Genomic DNA, 22,500 nt, shown 5'->3' on the forward strand with positions numbered 1-22,500 from the left:
TTACACTCAGTTCCCTGAGAACGCGGTACTTTCCAACAACCAGGCGACTTGTAGGTACTTCACTCAACAGAGACCTGTCTACGTACTAACAGTTCAGGCCCCAGTTGTTCAAACGATGGATAGCGCGCTATCCGCCGGATAAATCACTATCATAGTCCAGTGGATAAGTCATAGCGAAACCAATTTCGCTATCCAATGAATAGTGATTTATCTGGTGGATAGGGTTATCGACCTTTTGAGCGCAAATGATCCCCATTTTGGACCGAAAAAAAAAAAGTAAGGAATGGCATGGAGGGTGGAATGATGTGGATAGAGAATGTGAAGATCACTGTAAATCATACATGGCTCTCTACAGGTTTCTGCCTCATTACAGTTTTCAAGAAAGACTGAATTTTGTTTCTTACCAAGGTGTCATAAATTTGCCATATTTATTTATCGGATACAATCATCAAAAACTAACTTGGACGGAATTCTAAACTGATTGTGACCAGGGGCCCGTTTCTCCAACCCTGCGAGCAGAGCCTCTTTCGATCTTCCCAGAAAAATCGGGTCTGCCAGCGGCCTCGATTCTGCGACATTTGGTATTGACACGCTTGACCAGTTACTGCAAAACCACGAAACAAAAACAAACAGTCGGGATATTCGAACAACTGGCAAACACACGACAACCTCATTTCCTTGGCATCCTCTAAAATTGCCATTTCTGTTTTTACTGAAAAAGTTATAAATATCTGGCCGACTCGTTTCAGTAACCGACATACAGAGTCCGAAATTCTCATGGGAATTTAGAATTGCGACGTGTATCTCTGGCCAGTGTCATTTGAGGTCATTTGATGAGCTGCGCCTTCGAAGCACTCGTCAAAACGGCTAAACTGATTTTTCTGATCGTTTTTGTGTCTTCATTGGTAAAATTTGAGAATGTTCTTGGAGTTGACGATGTTGATGATAAGAAAAAGCAAGAAGAGAAAAGAAGAAACCAGATAGGTTTGGAGCTTTGTGCCCACACATTGACAGTCTGCTAAACATCACAGTTGCATGAGCGGCTGCAAACCATGCGCAACATGTTCAGCGAGCCTAGCGTTAGCCCGATACCTGTTATTTGCCCGTAAATGAAAAGGGTCAATTTTTTCTACGAATCCTACAAGAATGATTCATGAGTGTGCGATTTCCATAGAGAACTAGGAAAAAGAGTTTTAATTAATTAAGAAATCTAACAGATTCAACTTTCTATCCCTAGCCAACGTAAAAAAATCTGCCTTTGGATGATGACGTGTACGACGCTCTTTTCAGTACATTATCTGGTGAGAAATCACTTCTCGACTGGCCTAAGAAAGGTGAGCAAGGCTTAAGGCGACGAGCTTATAGAAAGTTAAGAAGTGATATCTATGACCTAAAAGAAGTCCATGTTCCAATAGTTGGGCAGCAGAAGAAACGAATGGTCGAAAGAGAGAAAAGAACTAATGGACCTAGAAATCGAAAGAGATGCTATCAGGCAGGAAGCTCGGGATGCTTCTAATGAGGCTGCACAGTATATGGTAAAGCGGGAGTCAAGGCGAAATCCACCTTCACTCTATTACAAAGGAAATACTTTCCCGTGAAAAGCTTAATGACGATACCATTAGTTTGTATTTTGAATTTTTGACGAATACTGAGGACATTAAAGAAGGAAACTGGGGAGTTGCAACGTCCTTCTTTTATCCTTCGTTGCATCGACCGATTGAAACCTCCACGTACTCCAAAGACATAGGCAACAACACTCTGTGGGAGTATGAAAAACTGATGGCACCTGAACACCTTCCTGCTGAGCGCCATTGGCTGCTGATCGTTATAAGTGTTGTTAATTCAGGCCTTTACATTTATGATTCCTCTAGCTGCAATACAGAAACTTACCGAACAATTTTTGATACCATCAAAGAAAAAGTTATAAGAAATGAGCTCCAGTGTATTTCTGATGAGGATAAAGCTCTCTTCCAGGAGGACAATTGGGGCGAGTGTACACCTCAATGTCCAAAGCAAAGAAATGACACCGATTGTGGTGTATTTACCTGTCTTTTTGCAAAAAGGTTGCTCTTTTCGAGTGGCAGCCATTGCAGCCTTACTCTCAACGAAGATGCTCGAAATGAGATGGCGAGCGATTTACTAAATCTTGCATCATCCTTGCGCAGTGAAAACGATTTACCCGAAGATTTCCAGTGGATGGCAAACGGTAAGCAAGCTTCAGTCAAAGGTGAATCACCAAAGAGTCGGTTAGACATGGAATTGGGAAAGGCAGGATTAACATATCGCCAGCCTCCAACCCCAAAGATGAGAACTGTCTATTCCGTGCAATGAATGACCAGCTAATACGCCTCGGAAGGGTCTCGCAGAGTGCCACAAAAGTGCGATGTGACTCGGTAAATTACCTCCGTAGTAATCCAACAACCCTGGACGGGACTCATTTCAGAGAATTTATCAAACACGGAGCATGGGATACCTATGTGAGAAGGATGGCTATGGATGGTGAATGGGGTGACTGGATATATATATATATATAACATATTTGAAATCCCGGTGGCGGTAGTATCGAGCTTAGGAGAAACGGGATTGAATATTATCTACCCTGGGACTGGTTATGAAAATGAAGCCACTGGGGATATGACCTTACTTAGCCATGAAGCAGTGCTGCATTACCATAGCCTGGAACCAATAGCTGCTCAGAATTTCCAGCTAACCATTGCTCAGGAATTAAAGCAAAAATACGGCGAAGGAAAAATAAAAGAGGAGATTTGTCCCAGATGTGGAAGAAAATTCGAGTGCTACACACAAGGTGTATTTAAGAGCGGTGGAGCATTGCAGGTCTACGCAAATGATAGCGTTTTCTGTAATAGTTGTTTAACGAGTTTTAGTCAAGGACATGGGAAAAAATAAAACTGCAGTATTGCATGTTGAACCAAAGCTTATAGGCTAGAACATTGCGTTCTAGTTATTAATGTTACGATTGTTGCTAGCCGGGCCCGGGTGGCGTCCTTTTCGCCTCTTCAAAGAGACCAGTGGCCCGTTTCTCGAAAGTCCCTAAACTTTTCACATGTCACAATTCCCTCTTTATCTCAAGAAGGGTGAGGGTTTAAGTGTTTCACAATCCGCTTTTAGTTATCTCAAAAACAAATGCTAAAAGTCATCGAGACTTCTCGAGTAACGGCCCCCTGGTCACAATCGGTTTAGAATTGCGTCCAAGTTAGTTTTTGATGATTGTATCCGATAATTAAATGTGGCAAATTTAAACTATAATGAGGCAGAAACCTGTTGCTAGCCATGCATGATTTAAAGTGATTTTAATAAAAATAAGCGCTCTTCACATTAATTCTCAATCCTGACCATTCCACCGTCCATGCCATTTCTGACTTTTTTTCCGGGATCATTTGCGGTCCAAAATGGGGATCATTTACGGTCCAATATTGAGATCATTTGCAGTCCTGGTATCATTTGCGGTACAGTTTGGGGATCATTTGCGGACCCGTACAGACCCTTAATATGAGGCACGATGTCACAGTTCTGGCTTTTAAAGTATCCAGAGTTTTATAACCAGTCCATCTGTATGAACTGTGGTTTAAAATGCTATAAATGGCTTGTCTCCGGTCTACATTTCTGGTCTTCTTGTATCTCAACCAGCCGCCCGTTATCAACTGAGATGAACAGATAGGGAACTTCTTCACGTCCATTGTATTCTTCTGCTAGATCTGGAGACCGAGCTTTCGCAGTGGCTGGGCCACGAATACGGAATACTCTGTCAATTGTCATTAAACAGTCCGAAAGCATTTGAAGACCTATCTTTTTAGACAAGTTTTTGATTTGAGACTGGAATATATAATATTTATAATATACCTATTATATGGTAAACTACTTAACTTGTTTGACGTAAGCAGCACGTCAATATCTAGATTTGTGGTTTGATACGTTAACGGACGGCAATTTAGCAATACCTCCTCGCCATTGAAGGTCGTTATGAACTCTTCGTCACTAATGCCGTTCACAGACGACGAAGATTGCCCTTTAGGTCGCCTTTATCGTAATTTCATATACTCTTCGAAGTAAGAGGCTGAAGGAAAAGTGAACATGCTACTTTATTCTCTGGGTTGCGATGGACCTCTGCATTATATCCTTGTCAAGTACCTCGGTCAGGTCACGTAGTTCTTTCTCTGCCCCAACAAAATTCCTTCCGTTGTCCGAGATAATTTCCTTCGCGAAGGCCTCTGCGATTAATTAACCATACGATAAAAAGCCGTTTGGGAGTTTGTATCTCATTCAAACGCGACTTCCAAGTGCACGGCTCTCGACAATAGGCAGTTAAACATGAAGGCATTAGTAGCAATGGCCTCTTCCATGGACCGTAAAAAATGGACCAGCAAGGTCTACAGCTCTTTTACTCTCTTGCCAGGGCGCTTATACATAGGGCGGTGAAACGAGCACTCCACTCTTGGTCCAATGTGTGATGCGGAGAAGGACTGGCACGAGCGCTCCTTCCGCGCTTCCGGTTGAATTAATGGCTGCCAAAAATATCCTCTGGACGAACCGGAAATCAAGTTTTCTTTCTTCATTTTTGGGCCACCAGTAGTGTATTATTCGAAGGCTTTTTTGATATTTTTGACCAAAAACTCAATACTATTTTGTCTGTTGGAATATAACTCAAGTATTTTCGTCGGAAGCTGCTTAAATTTGAGTGAAGTAAGACAGTGTCGAATGCAGGTATATCCCGCTTATCGTGACCAACCCGTGTTCCGCTGCTTCTTTTACGAGTACTCCACATTACTCCACTCTAAATTTTACATATGTTTAAGATCGATAGCTTTTACAAAACATAGTAAAAAACCAGCTGGATATATTTGGATATAGCAGCGTTTCAGAACTTCAAACTTGCTCACTTAAAATCGCTCACGACTAATCGCCCGCCCGCAGTCAATTTTACCGACAATAAAAACACTATTTTCAAGATTTCGACCGCTTGGGAAAATCAACAAACAACAAATACGGTTTAATAATATCTCTGAACATGACTGATTTCTAAAGACATGATTAACCTTTGCACAACTATTGTACTCACAGTAAGGCACATAATTAGCTGAATTATCATTCAACTACAGAAGATATTGTGGTAATCAGTGGCGGATCTAGACCTTGAGCTAAGGGTGGGGGGTTGCTTGCCCTGCCGGCTTTTCCTCCTGCGATAAGGTAGTTTTAAGGTAAATGCAAGCATTGTGATAATTTGGTTCTTTCTTGGTTAGGATTTTGCTATGCCAACCATTTATTTGGAAGCGGTCATAAGCTGTGTAATTTTTGTTTTTGAAAAGCCACAAATTCAAGAAACAACCATGGCCCGAGTACCATATGATAAACTACTTTCTAACTAAGCTTGCCCAAGCCATACTGAGGAATATTGCACCTTGGTAATTTTTGTATGGACCTCGCTGCGCTCCATCTTTAGTTCCACAATGTTCAACCAACATTCCCCAGTATGGCCCTCCAGCTCGGTTAGTAAGAGCTTAATATTTGCAAGTTGTTACTTGTAGTTGATTAGCCTTTTGGGTCCTTCAACACACAGCATGATTCGTGAAAATACTCACCACAATATAAACAAAATGTAAAAAAAAACCATGACTTATAACCTTTTCCATGGAAATGGCTTGTATGGCAACGTGAACAAGAAAGCAAACACTTGGATTTACCAATCAAAACACTTGGATTTACCTAAAGACCATAGGTTATAGGAGAGAACCAATCAAGAACAGAGGGAAAATGTTTGTTACATTAACATCAGCTATGTGTCTGGAAGATCTGAAGAATTTTTTTTCTCGTTCAAATAAAAATGTCGTCTGTGATGTCCTGTAAAAACAATTCTTCCAATTCTTTGAGTGAATCGCCGATCTCAACACTTACCGCCATTTTGAAAAGGCTTTTTTAGTAGACCCCAGTCTACTGCATCACACCTTTTTGCTCGGACCCGCTCGTTTCACCGCCCGGTCTCTTTCCGCTCTGCTCTTGCTTAGTAGACGCGCCATCAATTGACCAGCAGGTTTGGCTTTACGTCTGCAGCGTTCATCGGTTTGCCAAGCCTGAATCTCCTCTCCCCTAGCGATGATCCAAAAACGTGAGGTTAAATTAGCTAAGGTTTGATTTCGGCAGCCTTTCTCGTGATAATGTGACCAGAGTTGTGACCCAGTGCTTCGCGGAAGAATTATTGGCAAACGTGTTTCGTGTGGAATATACTGGAGACCACCGTCGCTGCGATAAATCCCGTCGTCGCTTATTGGCCGGAGCTGGAAAAGTCCGCTCGAATGTAGAAGTTCTTTCCCTTTCATGATCAATCGACCCCTCAGAGCATCGTTGGGCTTTTGGTAAACAACAGTTGTACAGGAAAACATACACTAAGGTGTGAGTGTCCATTTTGAAAGTCGCACAAGATTTAGTCGCCATTCTAAGGAGTGCCCGTTTTTTACCATTTCTGCTTCCCTTAAACGTCTCCTAGTTCGAATTTCCTTTTATGTAGAAGTTCTTTCCCTTTCATGATCAATCGACCCCTCAGAGCATCGTTGGGCTTTTGGTAAACAACAGTTGTACAGGAAAACATACACTCAGGTGTGAGTGTCCATTTTGAAAGTCGCACAAGATTTAGTCGCCATTCTAAGGAGTGCCCGTTTTTTACCATTTCTGCTTCCCTTAAACGTCTCCTAGTTCGAATTTCCTTTTGCGTGGATGATTGTTCTGGGACTTGAAATTTTGTGGTCATTCAGACTTGGAATTTTGGTCCATGCTACTAATCTCACAATTGGCCAAGTGAAAACTGCAATGCTTCTCGTTGCAAGATCAACAGGATTACATACTTCCACTGTTCAGAACTAGAAGCCGCTTGGATTTCACTGAGCAACTCTCTTCGCGACGAACGATTTCAATCTTCGGCCAGGGTTTCCAGTAACCTCCAGAGAACGTTTATGTTCTGAACAAAATCGTCATTCGCTTCTTGGAATATATTTCAGGTCTTTGAAATCTCTTCAGTCATCCTTAAGCCGGGAAGAGTCGGAAGAGCTCTAGTCATCTCCCAACATTCATGGCGGTAAGCCGCACGATCAGTCTTGTTTTTGCAGCAACGATGACGCTGGTAGACACTTCTGCAATTCAAAAAGGCATCTTGGGAAGCGTCCAAAACGGTTTGAAGAGAACTCCCGAACTCTCGGTCAGTACGGTTGGAGAACTGGACAGTCATTTTCCAGGATGTACTCCAGTCTCCTGGTCTTAAGCGCCTCTCCCGATAAATACTGTCGCAGCTGAAGAAGCTAACAGTCTGGTGAGACAGCTGCCTTAATCTATGCGGGCTATATACGCAGCCTTTCAATTTCACGGTTCTTGTTTCTCACAAATACTGGGATAGTGGCTCGCTTTATTTGTTTCCACATATCCTGCGCAATGTGTCCCGTTGTAAGAGCGTGCAAGAGTTAGATCCCAAGTCTGTTCTTGCAAGCATGGAATAAACAACGGATGAGAGATTATATGTTATCTTGTCTCCGAAAATTAACACCGTACCCAATCCAATCAGGAAGCTAGCTGATAACACACGCATTCCAAGACGCGAGAGAGACCAACGTTCGCATTCGCCGAATTATTAAAAATGTCTTCAAGTGCCTAATGCATCTTGTTGGTAATGCGCAATACACCCTTGTCAAAAATGGCCACCATTTAGATATAGTTTTGTTTTTATTCAAATTAGACCTCGATGCCTCGTTCGAGGCAAAATATTATTTTGAATTTTAAGCTTAAAGAACGAGGCATCAAGGGCTAATTTGAATAAAAACAAAAGAACATTAAATGGAGGCCATTTTGGAAAAAGGTGTATAGAGTTTAAGCGAAGTTCATGACAACCGCCCTACCACGCTTGTTGGGCAAATAAGCATAAAAACAAGAAAATAGCTGATTTTGTTGACAAATGTTCTGTGACTCTTCTAGTTGCTTAAACAAACGATTGCATGAACACAATCAGCTGTCTCTAGAGATTTCGCGACCCGTTTGCGATAAAGGGAAAACGTCACACTGAGAATTTACGTTTGGCGGCAATCAATGAAACTTGTTTCATTTTAGTTCACTTTTCTTCTGTTAGGTGCAGATATCAAGCAACGCTCTCAAAAGGAGCAACACAAGTTTGAACCAGAAGAGAATTTTCCATCAGTAGCGTGCTATTTCACGTTTTCCGTTTCGCGTGTACGCGATAGTAGAGAGATTTAGTATCACGTTCCGCGAAACGGCCGTTTCACGTTTCATGTAAAATGGAGTGAAGCTTGTAACTTAAGATTTGCGTGACACACGGCAACACGGAATGGACTCTGTTAATCTCAGTATTTATTTAACAAAACAAAAACTCGGATTTTCTTAAACAGTGTTTGTCGAAAAAGACGCTGTCAAATTTTCCGAGTTTGGATGAAACTGTTTTGTGAGTCAACAGAGAGTTAACGTGATTTTATGAACAAGAATTGCCTTAAGGACTCGGTTATAAACGATTTATAACCACGAAACCTAATTTTTCCTTGTTTGACTTACAGGAGAATGGTTTCGGGGTTCTTCTTTTTTTCCTCAAACAACCTTTTATATAGAAGAAAAACGAAGAAAATTCCACGAATACGGCAAACGAGAATGTCTTCTTTCACGTAGAAATGGCAACCGGCACACGCGAAAAATGGCAGGAAACTCACGCTCATGTGGTCACGTTTGCCTTTCGCGTTTCGCGTTAAACGTGATGCTAAATCTCTCTACTAATTCGCTGTAAAATCTCACAGAAATAACATTCCTCATTTTACAGGTTTACTAAACAGTTCAAATATACAACTCCTTTGACATGAACATTCCAAGCAATTAAGGAAGTTACGAATTAAAAATTCAAAAAGTGTAAGCTGTGCATACTGGTGTTCACAATGAAAGCATTTTGCATTTACAAAAAAAACGAAAAGCAAAATTTTCAACTTACATTAGTGATCATACTCGATTTACAGCCCCTCCAAAATCTCAAAATCTGAAATGGATCGAGTGCCCAAACCATCGGCAGTTTAAAATCCTTTGTACCTTTTCTAATTATCTACATATACACCTTATTACTTTCTGAACGAAAGCAGTCTTAAAGAAGACTGAAGAAAATTTCAGCCTTCTTCGCCCCTGCTCAAAGAGCTTTACTGGCCGCCATGATTCTTCTCGCTGCAAGTCTGTTCATAGACAATATACGGCTTCAGATGCATCTTCCATTAACCCTTTTAATGCCCAATAGTGACTTATAGATTTTACTCTGTCTAACGCCAGACGATTTTACTCGTCAAAGAGAGACCCCTTGGGCACTAAAGGGTTAAAAAACTATCTCCTTTAACCCTTTAATGCCCAATAGTGACTTATAGATTTTACTCTGTCTAACGCCAGACGATTTTACTCGTCAAAGGGAGACCCCTTGGGCACTAAAGGGTTAAGGCCCGTTCACACTGGCGATTTTTGCCGCGATTTGGGGTGCGATTTCTGCTACGACTTTTACGACGATTTCATGGTGACGCAAACAGCCGGCGATTTCAATGATGGCAACGGTTGTACGCGCCACGAACGGTGTAGCTCGTTCATATTGTTGCGAAAATATTGCATATATTTTTGTAAACAATCGTTAACGATATCAAGATTTCTAAGTTTGCAGAGTATATCACGAATTTAACATGAATACTGATGAATCCTTGGACGCGGCAATAGACTGTCTGGGTATAGCAATCGCTTGATCGAATAAGAACAAGACGCCTGATGGCGTTTACATGGGATGCTGCCGTTTCTGTAAAATGTGACGGTTGGTTGCAATGAAGCCAACTGAGAGTCACAAGGGACGTGGTAAAAGCGCTAATCCGAAGGCTGAGTGTGATAAGAATCGAACATTTCCTTTCCTACCACAAGCGTTTTCATGAATTTATATGCCTCATATTCAATAAAAGCAATTTCAGTTACATTTAAATACTGTGGGAACCGGAATTGAAGGCAAGAGGTGTAATATTCTCGCGTTCAAAGGAGGCTAAGGTTGCTTGAGTAGAGGAAGATCATTTGAGGGATACTTTTTAGTTGTGTTTGTGTTGCGAAGTCCATGTGATCTTTTCCGATTACCTTTCGCGCGAAAATATAAGAGATATGCACGTTGTATGTCCGACATGACAGAAACGTGGCTAATTACCATATTTGACAACAATGAAAACGACAATAGCGAATTTTAGACGTGGTCTGCCAAAGGCATCCAGCGTAAAAAGAAAACCATCATTTTGGGTAAAATCATGGATCGCAACACGAGAAGTGTCCGAAGAAGACGGGGTACTTCACAAATGATACTAAAAGATCTTCTGAGTTATCCCTTTTACTATAAGAACTTTCTGCGAATGGACCCAATGACATTTGAATCACTCTTGGCAGACGTCGAGCTACTGATATGAAAACCAGATACGAAGATAAGAACAGCCATCAACCAAGTAGAGCAACTCGCCGTAACATTGCACTGAAGAATCGCACACCAGCCTCTAGGACTAGGCAAGCAAAGGGAAACTCTCGGCAATGATTCCTAACGCATGTGATCCTACAGACACCAGCCTTGGCCCGAGACATAGTATCTCTTGTTGCTGGCCGTTTGTCTATCGTTTTGAAATGTGGTAAGCCTTACACTCAAACGTGCTTCATTCCTTGATCAAAATTTATTTCTCCTCAACTTTGCACGCCTTTTTTGTGTTTTCGGTTGGACCTTGGTTTTAGTTTTCCGCCAAAGGCAAAGCAAATTTCCCTTGGGGGAGTCCCATAGTACCTATTTGTCAGCTTTGTAAAAGAAAATCCTGCTAAATCGCAGTGTAATTTCAACATGTTAAAACAACCGCGATATCGCAGCGACGCATATTTCTGAAATCGCAGTGAAATCATCGGTTGTTTACACAACGCGTTATTGTATCGCCATAGAAATCGCAGCAGAGAAAACGCACCCAAAATCGCCCGTTTGAACGTTCCTTTACACATGCACCGGGCGTCAGTTGTTCAAACGAAACCATGCGTCAAAGCGCAGAAAATGCTTGAAGACACACTGCTGTGGACATGAGGCTTTTGAATGATGACATGAGACCGTGAGAAAATTAAAACGATTAGTTGTTTTCATCATTCTTAAAAGCGCTTCAGTGTGGATAGGTGAAAACAATATAAAAACACTGATGGGGATAAAAAATATTTTGCTTCGTTTTCGCCAAGATAAAACGCAAAAGTTTACAACGGTATTAGTGTGAATGGGGCTAAGATACGTTGTATTACAGCTTCAAAAATGTTTTGCTTTATTTTTTTAGCGCCATACCCACATTCTCTAGAAAAGAACTATATAGGCAATAAGCATCAATAGCATTGTGATCTTTCTTTTGAAACAAATTAGAAATAGGCCATTTTTAAAATATCAAATATTCAGATTGATAGTGGGGCAGTGAGGACAAAAACAATAGAAACACGTTGAAATGAATGTGAAAAATATTTACATAACACCACTTTCCTTTGTCTTTGTCCTCTAAACCTCTCTTTCAAGCTGAATTTTAATACATCGAAAAAGGCCTATTATCTACGTATTCCAATTACCCAGAAAAAAAAAGGACTAAGGCGTTGAACTGACCTTGACCGTAATTTTAAACAAATCAAATAATTTCCCTGTCAAACAGTCACCATCAATCGGACCAATTTTGCATGTTTCTCTTTTTTTTCTCAGAACAGTCGTTGGATTAAAATGTCAGTTGTCTCAGAACTTGTGAAACTGTTTCTTTACTTTGAATTGCCCACCAGCGATCAGACTCTGATTTAGCACCGCTCTCAGTAATAGGTTTCCTTATGTCGTAGAAATCGTCCAAAACGACAAATGAAAACAGAGCCTGGCCACTGGTAATCACTTCGCCAAAGTTGCTTGGCAGTGTTCTGTCTTGATATAAAATAGCAATTTGGAAATGTTTTGGTTTCTTATCGACAACAAGCAGACTGCGTCTGAGGTGATCCCTCAGATCCATCGATAGGAGTAAGTGTATCTTCATCTGACAGCATCGCTCCCTGAAAAAGCAAGAAGTCAGGAGCCCATGAGTAGGAGCCTCCATGTGCACTCTATCCTTGAGTCAACCTTTGCCCGTATCTTTCTATTTTTAGAACCAACCCTTCAGCAGGAGACTGACATTTACATTAATTTACATCAATTCGCACAATTTGCGTACATTGTTTTTGCTATTTTTGTCTTCGTTAGACAATGACTTTATTCTGATTGGCTATTTTAAACAGCGCGTGCAGTGCCGAACAACTCGTGGCGTTCTAAAAATAGAAAGATAAGGGGAAAGGTTGACTCGTAGGGCTTGTATGCGGGAGGCAAGCTCCTACTGATGGGCTCCTGAAGAAGTGAATGGTTAACCTTTCCTATATATGAGTTCTTCTTACTTTGTTACTCAAGTAAGAAAAAGAAACTTTTCTCCAAAACCATACTGTGTGGTTTTATGAGTGGGGTTTTATCACGTCGCAACGGTGCATATCGAGATTTCCACTTGGACTTTATCGATAGTGAGGCAGTACGGTCCAGTGCCGGGTTAGGGCGCTTGCCTTGAGATCCGGGGATCCTGGGTTCAAGACACGTTCTGACCACTGGTTGAATTTGTTCCTGGTAGTCCCTGGTTCAACTTTTCAGCCGCACTTGTACCATAAATAGCCAACTAGCTTGCCTCCGGCCAGTTGGGATTCTTAACAGTTGTTGTTGAACGTTCTGGGCTATCGTGATGTTTCATTGGCCCTGAAAAGCCCCTAAGGGGAGTGGTCAATCAAGTATGTATGTTTCCCTGCGAAAAAAACTCAAGCCTACAACTCTAGTATAGATGAGGTTGCCTTGTATCCGTCAACGACATTACTGCAACGTGTTGGACTCGTCAATTTTATGCTTGACGTCTAGTATGAAAACAGCAAATTTGGCAAACCCATTCAATGGTGACAAGAGTGAATTAGATAAGAGTGTTGATTTATCACTTTGCGGCTGTGCCCCAGGACAGCCACAAATGGATTTATGTTTAGATACACTTTGTGCGCGAGACAAACAAAGGGCCGACAATTTTAACCAATCAGAAGAAGCCATGTCACGCGTGACTGCTTCTGTCATGTTTTTTTCAGGGACATAACAACAGATTTTCGCAGGAACGGGTATTGAAAAAAAGACTCGTTCGTGACTGTGCTGGGGAGCCCACACATTCCATAACAACACTCTTATCTAATTCACTCTTGATGGTGATTGAAATATGGTAAAGTCTCTGTTACAAGCCTAGAAAGGCCCATCAGGCCGGCGCTTATCTCCGGTTTCTGTAGCATGAAGCGACTAGGAGTATTTCTACTTCCCCCTGGATGGGATGTTAGTCAATCGCAGGGTTACCCCCGGCATTAGATTCGCCGGTACCCATTTATACACCTGGGTGGAGAGAGGCACCGTGAGAGTAAAATGTCTTCCCCAAGAACACAACACAATGTCCCCGGCCACGACCCGAACCCAGACCACTCGATCCGGAGTCGCGCACCCTAAGCACGAGACTGAGCATGTATTTAAATAGCGCATTTTCTACCTGATGTGCATATTCAGATTCCCTTTACATCTCTCATTTTTACTCCCATTTTTATAAGCATGCATATAGGGATCTTTAGGAGCCGCTATCCGCCGGTCCATTAGCGACGTCAACCAGCCAACTTCCAACTAGCATGTGTCCAGCCGCCCGCTCGCTCCTTTCCGATTTTTTTTCGAAGAGCGGTCGGCTGCACACAGGCTAACTTCCAACTTATGAACGAATGAAGTCAGTCATATACGACAAAGTACAGACCGCAAAACGGGAACTCCGTGGACTACTCTTTGGGAATTGAGTGTGGGTTTTTGTTTAACGTCCCTCAGTGTTAGGAAGATTGAAGGGTTGTGAGGCTGGGACTACGGTCCTTATCCAAGAACACTTCCAAGTCCAACCATTTACAGATGTCATAACGAAGGCACCACATTCTCCTCAGTTATTTACAGACCCATGGTTCTTTTGTCCGGCCGCCGGTTTGTCCTGACGTCTTAAACTTTGAGTCTGTACTCAGACGACTTTAATGTCTCGATGACAAGACCGACCAATTTTAGAATACTCTAGCGCCCTGACTCCGTCAAGTAAACTGACCTTTCTTTCATGGGATTCTTTAATCTGTCTTGCAACGGCCATAAACGCCTGAAATTTCACGACAAATATGATCGTGGTAAATTACTTCAATCAAATTGAAAACTTCCACAGTGGGTAATTTTTCATGAATGACCCATACGCTAATGCCAAAATTGTTTTCGTGAAGGAAAAGAAAAAAAAAAACACTTCAACGATTATAATGAAAAAAAAAGCAGCAGATATTTCAAACATTTCCCAAGTAGAATGTACTTAACTAGTCTACAGCTTCCCATCTCGATTATCTCTCGCTGTTAAGTGCAGAATTAACAAATTTGTTTGGCTTGTTACTATTAAATGTACTATTAAATGTACTCTTACTTCTGTTACACCTTCTCCTGTTCGTGCACTTGTTTCAAAAAATTCTAATTCAGCATTTTCACTAATCTGTCAAAGAAGAAAGAGGGAAATTACATCTTGCATGACACCATAATGACAGACCTCAAAATTCCCTTTCCCACATACGGGGCTGTCGTAACGCTTTTATGAGTAGCAACATATTCGGCCGAATGCAGGAAATGTTTGGAAGATACTCTTAGAATCAGATCCTTCAAGATCAGATCAAGGCCCTCTACAAAGATCTTTTTATATCTATACAAGAGATGTACCCAAGGTCCACCAAGACCCTTTGAGATCACCACAAGAGACGTCTGCCTGACTGACCATACAGGCTACTTGGTAACAAGTGCCATCAAGAAAGAGAATTGCACGATTCCTCGAGATAAGTACAGGCCATTTTAAGACATGTGGTGGAAGTGGTCAGACAAGGAAATCAAGCAGATCCGTGCAGGAGATACGTGCTAGGTTCGTCGAGACCACCACAGATAAGAACAGAAGAGTTCTTCAACAGCGAGCATATGCACAGTTACCCAAAATCCATTAGGATCATCACAGGATTATCGTGCGACAAATGCAGACTGCAAACCTGCAGATTTGACGACCGTGAATTTCATTCTCGTCCCCATAGCCCTTTTGGCTTCTCTTAGCCGGCGGGGCCCTTGCACAAAATCAGACAAGCGAAAAGACGGGGACAAGAATGCCTGAATTTTTATCATATCAAATGGAATGTGTCACGTCGTCACGCAACTCTCTTTTTTCCCGCCAAATTAATCAAGTGGTGAGTTGCTTCCCTCAACGGTACACGAGTTTTGAGAAAAACCGTTTTCCCCATACATACCTCTTACTAACCGAGTTCGAGGTCCGTACTGTAAGTTACGGACCGAGTTTTTTCCCGTTGATTTATGGCCCAAGCGCGAAGCGCGCGGGCCATAAATCAACGGGAAAAAACGAGGATCCGTAACTTACAGTATGGACCGAGAAAACGAGGTTAGTAAGATATTTATTATATCTCTGAGGTTAACCGGCGCGCGGGCAAGGAAACTAGTCAAAGTGAAGCGGAAGGTTCAACTGCCACAAAGAATGCGGTGCCAAAATCCCAAAAACTAAATCTTCTTGGCTGTTAAGTTTGAAATAGTTGCTTGCAAGATTCAAACAGTTTTCAGTACAAGTTTATGCAACAGAAATGACATGAAAAACTCGCTAGATGATGTTTTGTCGAAATTTTAAATTTAGCGGGCTGTACAGCTGGCCGTACTGTAGAATACGGCCCGCTAATTTAAGCAATTACAGCGCGCGTACTATCTGAGAGATATAATAAAAATCCTTATATTTCGACTCTTGCATAATATTTAAGACGGAATCTACCAGAAGTTTGAGTAACAAGTGGACAAAAACCTAGCACCAAGATTATGAACATCGTATTGCAAACTTCTGTACGACTGTTTTAAATATCTTCTCAAAAAAAATCATTTCTAGCAACACCAAACGTCAAAAACAACGTTGAACTTCGTAAGGAACACTTGAAAGTACTGGTGAAATGAAACTGATGATGAAATTTTACCTGTGTTTGCACAATTTCTCTGAACGTTGAAATTTAATTTTTCTCGTTCCTATGGGAAATTGTTTTCGGTGTTATTTCAGGCAAATACTTATATCTTTAGCTTTCAGGAAATGTAAAAAGGACTGTAAAATACTTAAAATTATTCTGGTACCAGATTTTTGTCCACTAAAAACTGAAATTGCTCGATTTTCTATCGGATTTCGTCTTAACTATTATCCTGCAAAATCGCGCGGAATTAGCCGACGAGGCCGTAGGCCGAGTTGGCTAGAATCAGGTGATATTCCACAAGATTGAGCAGGCTACTTGTTTTATTGTTCAACACATTAATGACAAAGCGCAATTTTCTACGTTTATTTTCTATGTCATAACATTGTCAAAGTAGCTGTGGATCCACGAGGCGATTTGTTTTAAATTTTCAACCTCGGTTAATGCATTTCTCGTGCTCTGATTGGTTCATTTAATCTCGGTTATCAGCTCATATACCTTAGTTTGAGCTCATATGGTAACTGTGGATAGGGCAACCCTAAAATCTGGAATCCGGAATCCGGAATCACAGGTCATTGTTTTACCAATACACAGAGTAAAAACTATCCTAAACATTCACAAAAGCTAACCTTAGGCCTAAAAACGTTTGTTTAGGCCTAATTAGGCCTAAGGTTAGCTTTTATGAATGTTTAGGATAGTTTTTACTCTGTGTATTGGTAAAACAATGACCTGTGATTCCGGATTCCGGATTCCTGATTCCTGGCTTTAGGGTTGCCCCTGCGGATGGTGCTAGGCGTTGCCAAGCTAAAAGTTTTTTTTCGCCGGAAAGCGGAGTTTCTCTCTGAATAAAGCAATTCTGACGTTTAGAAGTACGCGAAAAGGTAAGAAATGTTATTGTGATAAGCCTGCGTCAGTCTGACCACAAGGTATTACACAACATCGCATCTTCATCAAGTTATTTCGATTTCGCTCGGGTTTCCTCGCGTTTTTCGCTCGTATTTCGTACTTTCTAAACTTTTAGACTTTAAGAAATTGAAAACAATTATTCCAAGAGCTCGCGTTGGATATGAGACTGGTTATAGCCAACTCGACGCTACGCGCCTCGTTGGCTATTTATGCGCCGATCAACTCGAAACTTCAAATCCCACCCCCCCCCCCCCTTCCCGGGCAAAGCCCGGGCATTTGAACTTTTGAATACTGGATCGTTCAAATTCCCGCCCCCTTGGGTCAAAATGGTGTTCAAATGCCCTACTAAAGAACAATCGTCGTCGGCTCCTGTCGTCTTAATGAAGCTTGTGTATAAACATGTTAACACATATTCCGTTACCCTTTATATGATGATGCCGTTACCAGACTTGAGCTATTAGAGAAACACAATTTTAACATTGAAACTATGAAAAGTGACTTGAAAATTGAATTAATTGAGTCGGACAATGTCAATAAGCAAGTCACAAGCTGCTCTAACTCCGAAACACGACAAAGGTTGTTTAAAGAGGGAACTGTTTCCTTATTAACAACAGAGCCTAGACTTCCGACAAAAGACATCCTTTCCCAGCAAAATTCCGATAGTGACGTCAAGGCCGAGAATGAGCCGATTAAACCCCGACACAAGTGATTTTAAAATTCAGACGAGCGATACGGGACCCCTTCCCCCTGTCAGGGCCTCTTTCCTGGGTGCTTTGTTATAAGGGAAGTTCATGTGGGCATTTATATTAGTGAGTCCTGCATTTTCTCAGGAAATGGTAAGTTTACGTTTCTCCATTTTGTTTACATTTGTTTACTCACTTAGCCAGAATAAAAACAAGGTTGATACTAACTGATTTTCCCCTGATTGTGTCTATAATCCTTTCGTCTTCACAATCCAACTTGTTCCCGACCAGAATTTTACAAACAGCAGGTGAAGCATTCTATATGGACAAAACTGACATTTAGTTGTTGCCCAGAACAGTTTAAGCTTAATTTCTTTATTGCCCTTGCCTACATGTACAAAATCGAGATCACTTTTCATTAATAATTTCCCATTTCTTAGTACGATCATTATCAGAAATTCTCATACAGTAATTAAATGTCACAAAATGTCCCGGGAGAAGACAAAACGCGGAGCCCTCTACTCCCCTACTCCATGGAGTACCTAAATGGAGTACCCCTAAAAATCATTTATTGGTCAAATTAGATACTTTATTAACATGGTGAGGCATTTAGATGCCCATACCTTTATTTATTTCCAGCTTTCCAGTTCTCAGCTCCGATTGTTACAGGTCAATGCAGTTCACGAATTGGCCGCCATCTTGAAATTTCGTACATGTACAATGTAGGTACCTTATGTATCCCTTATTGTAGTGTATTTAATTTTTTGTATATTTAGACAAATATTTACTTCTGTATACCCATATAGACCCATGTATGTATGCCCATAATATACCCACATAGTGTACCTTGTACAAATAAAGTTTTCCATTCCATTCCATAAGGGTATATATGGGTGGAGGGTGTAAACTGCAGGTTGCAGGTTGCAGGTTAGAGTTGCAGGTCACTGTTTCACCAAAGCTGAAACAACCCAAAACTCTACTAATGCTAACATTAGGCCTAAAAAACAATGTTAGCCTAAGGTTAGCATTTTTGTAAAGGTTTGGGTTGTTTCAGTTATAGTAAAACAATGACCTGCAACCCTAACCTGCAACCTGCACTTTACACCCTCCGTATATATGGGTACACACGGGCCTGAATGTGTAGGGTATCCAATCTTTGTATGAATAATTGTCTACAAATACACTATAATAATGGATACATGAAATACCTACGAAACTTCAAGAAGGCGGCCAATTCGTGAACTGCATCGAACTGTAACAATCGGAGAGTCGGAAATAAATAAAGGTATGTACATCAAAATACCTCGCCATGTTGATAAAGTATTTAATTTGACCAATAAATGATTTTTGAGGGTACTCCATTTAGGTACTCCATAGGGTACTCCATGGAGTAGGGCCCCGCATTTTGTCTTCTCCCAAATGTCCCTTTCTCTTTTCTGCGACTTCAACATCAATTTTGTCTAAGGACACAGAGAATTAATGTCACAAAAAGTCTATTGTAGCTCCAGTAAACTCTGTTTCTCAAGTAAAGATAAACAGCTACATTTACCAAAAACAGTGCTGACCAACTGAACCCTAACACTTACCTTATGTTGGAAATATAGGTAGCAAGTTCTTAGACTTAACAGAAGACTTTTTATAGGACCCCAAGATTTGGTATGCATATAATAACTCGCATTTCTGGACGTACATGTTGACAGCTAATGAAAATGAGCGAGCTCAAATTTATTTTTAAAAAAGCCTCACTATTGGCAATGTCTACATGTGCAGGGAGCATAAACATTTAGTCTCCTTATTTGTAATAAATTATGAAGTCTTTTTTCTTTGAGGGTTGTCCAATGTAGCGACATATTAATAAGACCCACATAATACTTAGTGGAGCCCTGACTGAAATTACAGGTAAATACTGCATGAAGTTCTAGATCTTAATTGGCTAAAGAAGACAACTTGTGACACATTGGTCGTTTTTATACTAGAGACACATAATCTGTCTGGAACAAACTTGAGAAAACATGTTTTTCTGTTAATTTTTCCCTTAAATTCGTCTAGGTTAAAGACAGGCACAAGATGCAAAATGCATCTGGACGAACTATCCACTTTTGCACCTCTTTGAAGACACTCTAGGCAAGGAAGAGCAGGAGAGAAGGGAAAGCACATGGTTGAGTTGTTGTGTGTTTGTCTCCGCACTAGTTTTGCAACTAGTGTAACTCCTTTCGCATTTTGAGTACAGGAATGAACAAGAAAACCTCAAAAACAGCAAAAGTTCTTCTGACTGTGTATTCTCTTTTTATTATCACTCCAACTGCTCAGGCTTATGGGGGATTTATACTCGTCTTCAGTCTATCAAACAAGCATTCCTAATTTCTGGATTAAGACATGATAAAGAACATAATAAGTCCCTGCAAAGTACTCTTTCTGGTCCACATCATCCTGCATTACCGGTATCGAGGAATCTGGTTTCAGAGATCAATTAAGTAAATGCAAAAAAAGAAAAAAAAACTTACATCTTGGATATTTTGCAACCATTGAGATATATGTTTGAAGGAGTCCTCAGTTGTGATATCATACACTAAAATTATACCCTGAAAATGTTTAAAAATAATGAGACATCAGACTGGATAACCATCCACTGAATGGATTTCAAACACAAACAACAAAGATCCTAAGACAGGAGAACAAGTATGACTAGAAGCTTACATTTTTCGTTCTGAGCATTCCCTGGTACTTGAAAAACATGCTTTCCAACTTTGCAAACACAAAATCCCAAATATCGAAATTTTGAGGGTTTTGTGGGAAGTGTTAAACAGTCAATGTGTTTTCATTGGCTGCACAGTCTTTAAATAATTAATAATGATGATGATAATAACAGGCTAATAACAGATCACTTTTGTAAATGGCGACCACCTTAAAGTTTACATTCTTTTGTATTTATGTTAATTATACCTACTGTAAACCTATTTTTTAAACAAAAATTACTTTGAAATTTGCTCATCGTAGCGAGGCTAGAAAGGCTATTTGCATGAAATGAGAAGTTTTTTTATTTGGTCGCCATTATAAAAGAAGTATATAGCTGGTTGATTGTAAAAAACTCAAATGATAATGATAATATTTCCAAATGGTCTGGATAGCACAGGTGTTACTAATAATGAATAGTTTTTTGCTGAGCACATGTACAATTAAGTTTCTCTGCTAAATACCAGGACTATCAAGACTTATGAAACCAAAGCAGATCAAATCAGAAGTTGTTTTTGAGAAGTAGGGAAAAACCTCTCAAAGCAGAGCAAAGAACAAACAAAGTCAACCCACTCATGATAACAGGGAGCTTTAGCAATGACGACAGGAACGGCAATGAGAATGTCATCTCAAAACATAAATTTGTGTTATTATAATCACTTTGCGACTATTCCAAGCTTTTGAACAAGACAATAGTGTGGCAGTCCCTCAAGAATATTACAACCGATGTGAGTCACGCTTAATTTAGGGAGAAAGTGAAATTTATCTCCAAGTGCTGATGTCCTCCATAAAATCTCAAATTTGGTTATTTCACATAATTTGTTCTTTTGCTGATGACGGCCAAGAAGTGAAAAATGCAGGTGCTGCTTGCAGGGCGTGCAAATTAAGCAGTTGTTTTGCAGTTTGTGATGTTCTTGTTGCTGTCATCTTAGTCGTTGCTATTGAGTCTAGTAGGAAACAAACCCCAGCCACAACTAGTGGAAAGTAAGTGCTGTCACGACAACAATGACTCTGCTACTCTAATCTCATGAATTATTTATAAGATTGAAAAAAAATTTAATCCCAAGTTCAAAATTCAAAGCAATGACCCTGCTACTCTAATCTCGTTGTTTACTTATAATCCCAAATTCAAAGTTTTCTTTTTACAACTTTAACTGTTTTGCCATTTTCTGAAACATATGACAATGATGTGCAACAATGGAAAACAAATCATTATTTACACTGATAGCTAAGATATTGCAACCTCAACATATTATCACAAAATAATTAATGATCAAATGAAATGAAAAATATATTTTTTTGCAGAGTCGTACCATTGCTCCCCTGAAGTATGCACTGGTAAGGGTTCTGAACCTTTCTTGTCCTGCAGTATCCCTAAAATAAAATAAAAAATGTAAATATTTTATGGCAAACGTCTAATACCAATTCTTTATCAACTGTTCTAGATAACAAATATTTTACCCAAATACTTTAATTAACTGTTTCACAAAACTACAACATTCAAGCTTGCTAGGGAATAATGACTTATACGAAATATGGCTCTCTTTTCTATCCCCCCCCCCCACCCCCTCCCCCCCCCCCCCAAATAAGTTTGTTAGTTAGAATTAAATAATATAAGTTAGTTACTTTCTTTAAAATTTGAGTCAATAAAATGACAATTATTTGCATTGGGTACTTAGAGCATTAATTACATAAATCATTAACTATTTTAGGCAAAATCTGCATAATACAAAACCATTTGAATTCAATCAAATCTAAAAATGTAAGTTTGGTATTCTCTCTTATTTGGCGCACGGAAACTTGAAGAGCAACGTTCATTATACGAGTAATATCAGTAAATATTGTAACATTGCGTGAACTTCCGACGCTAAAATTGTTCAAAAAAGTCATTAAAGATTGATAGGGTACCACACAGCCAGAGCCAACAATAATTAGTTAATAGTCAAAACCTTATCTAGGATGTATATAAGCTTTTCTATATTCAACATATGCCTGTCTTTATGAACTAAATTGCTTCAGTTTCAAAAAAATAAATAAATAAATAAAACGAGGCTTTTGT

The 22,500-nt window shown here is 40.2% G+C and overlaps 1 protein-coding gene across 2 annotated transcripts in view; it reads right to left on the reverse strand.

Annotated features, from left to right (window-relative positions):
* Nucleotides 1-11,134: 11,134 nt before the first annotated feature.
* The window catches only part of LOC137987732 (ras-related protein Rab-13-like), a 12,373-nt gene continuing 1,007 nt past the window's right edge, over nucleotides 11,135-22,500 (reverse strand). Inside the window, exons 3-8 of one of the 2 annotated variants that reach the window (XM_068833802.1) lie at nucleotides 21,755-21,815; nucleotides 20,213-20,290; nucleotides 17,937-18,026; nucleotides 14,556-14,621; nucleotides 14,199-14,246; nucleotides 11,135-12,081 (exon numbers count right to left, since the gene is read on the reverse strand). In XM_068833802.1, the coding sequence (XP_068689903.1) occupies nucleotides 11,995-12,081; nucleotides 14,199-14,246; nucleotides 14,556-14,621; nucleotides 17,937-18,026; nucleotides 20,213-20,290; nucleotides 21,755-21,815 (430 nt within the window). In that variant the 3' untranslated portion in view covers nucleotides 11,135-11,994. The remainder of the gene's footprint in view (nucleotides 12,082-14,198; nucleotides 14,247-14,555; nucleotides 14,622-17,936; nucleotides 18,027-20,212; nucleotides 20,291-21,754; nucleotides 21,816-22,500) is intronic. The other variant, XM_068833803.1, reaches the window with a different exon arrangement.

The sequence above is a fragment of the Montipora foliosa genome, unplaced genomic scaffold (assembly GCF_036669935.1).
Source record: "Montipora foliosa isolate CH-2021 unplaced genomic scaffold, ASM3666993v2 scaffold_385, whole genome shotgun sequence".
Lineage (NCBI taxonomy): Eukaryota > Metazoa > Cnidaria > Anthozoa > Scleractinia > Acroporidae > Montipora > Montipora foliosa.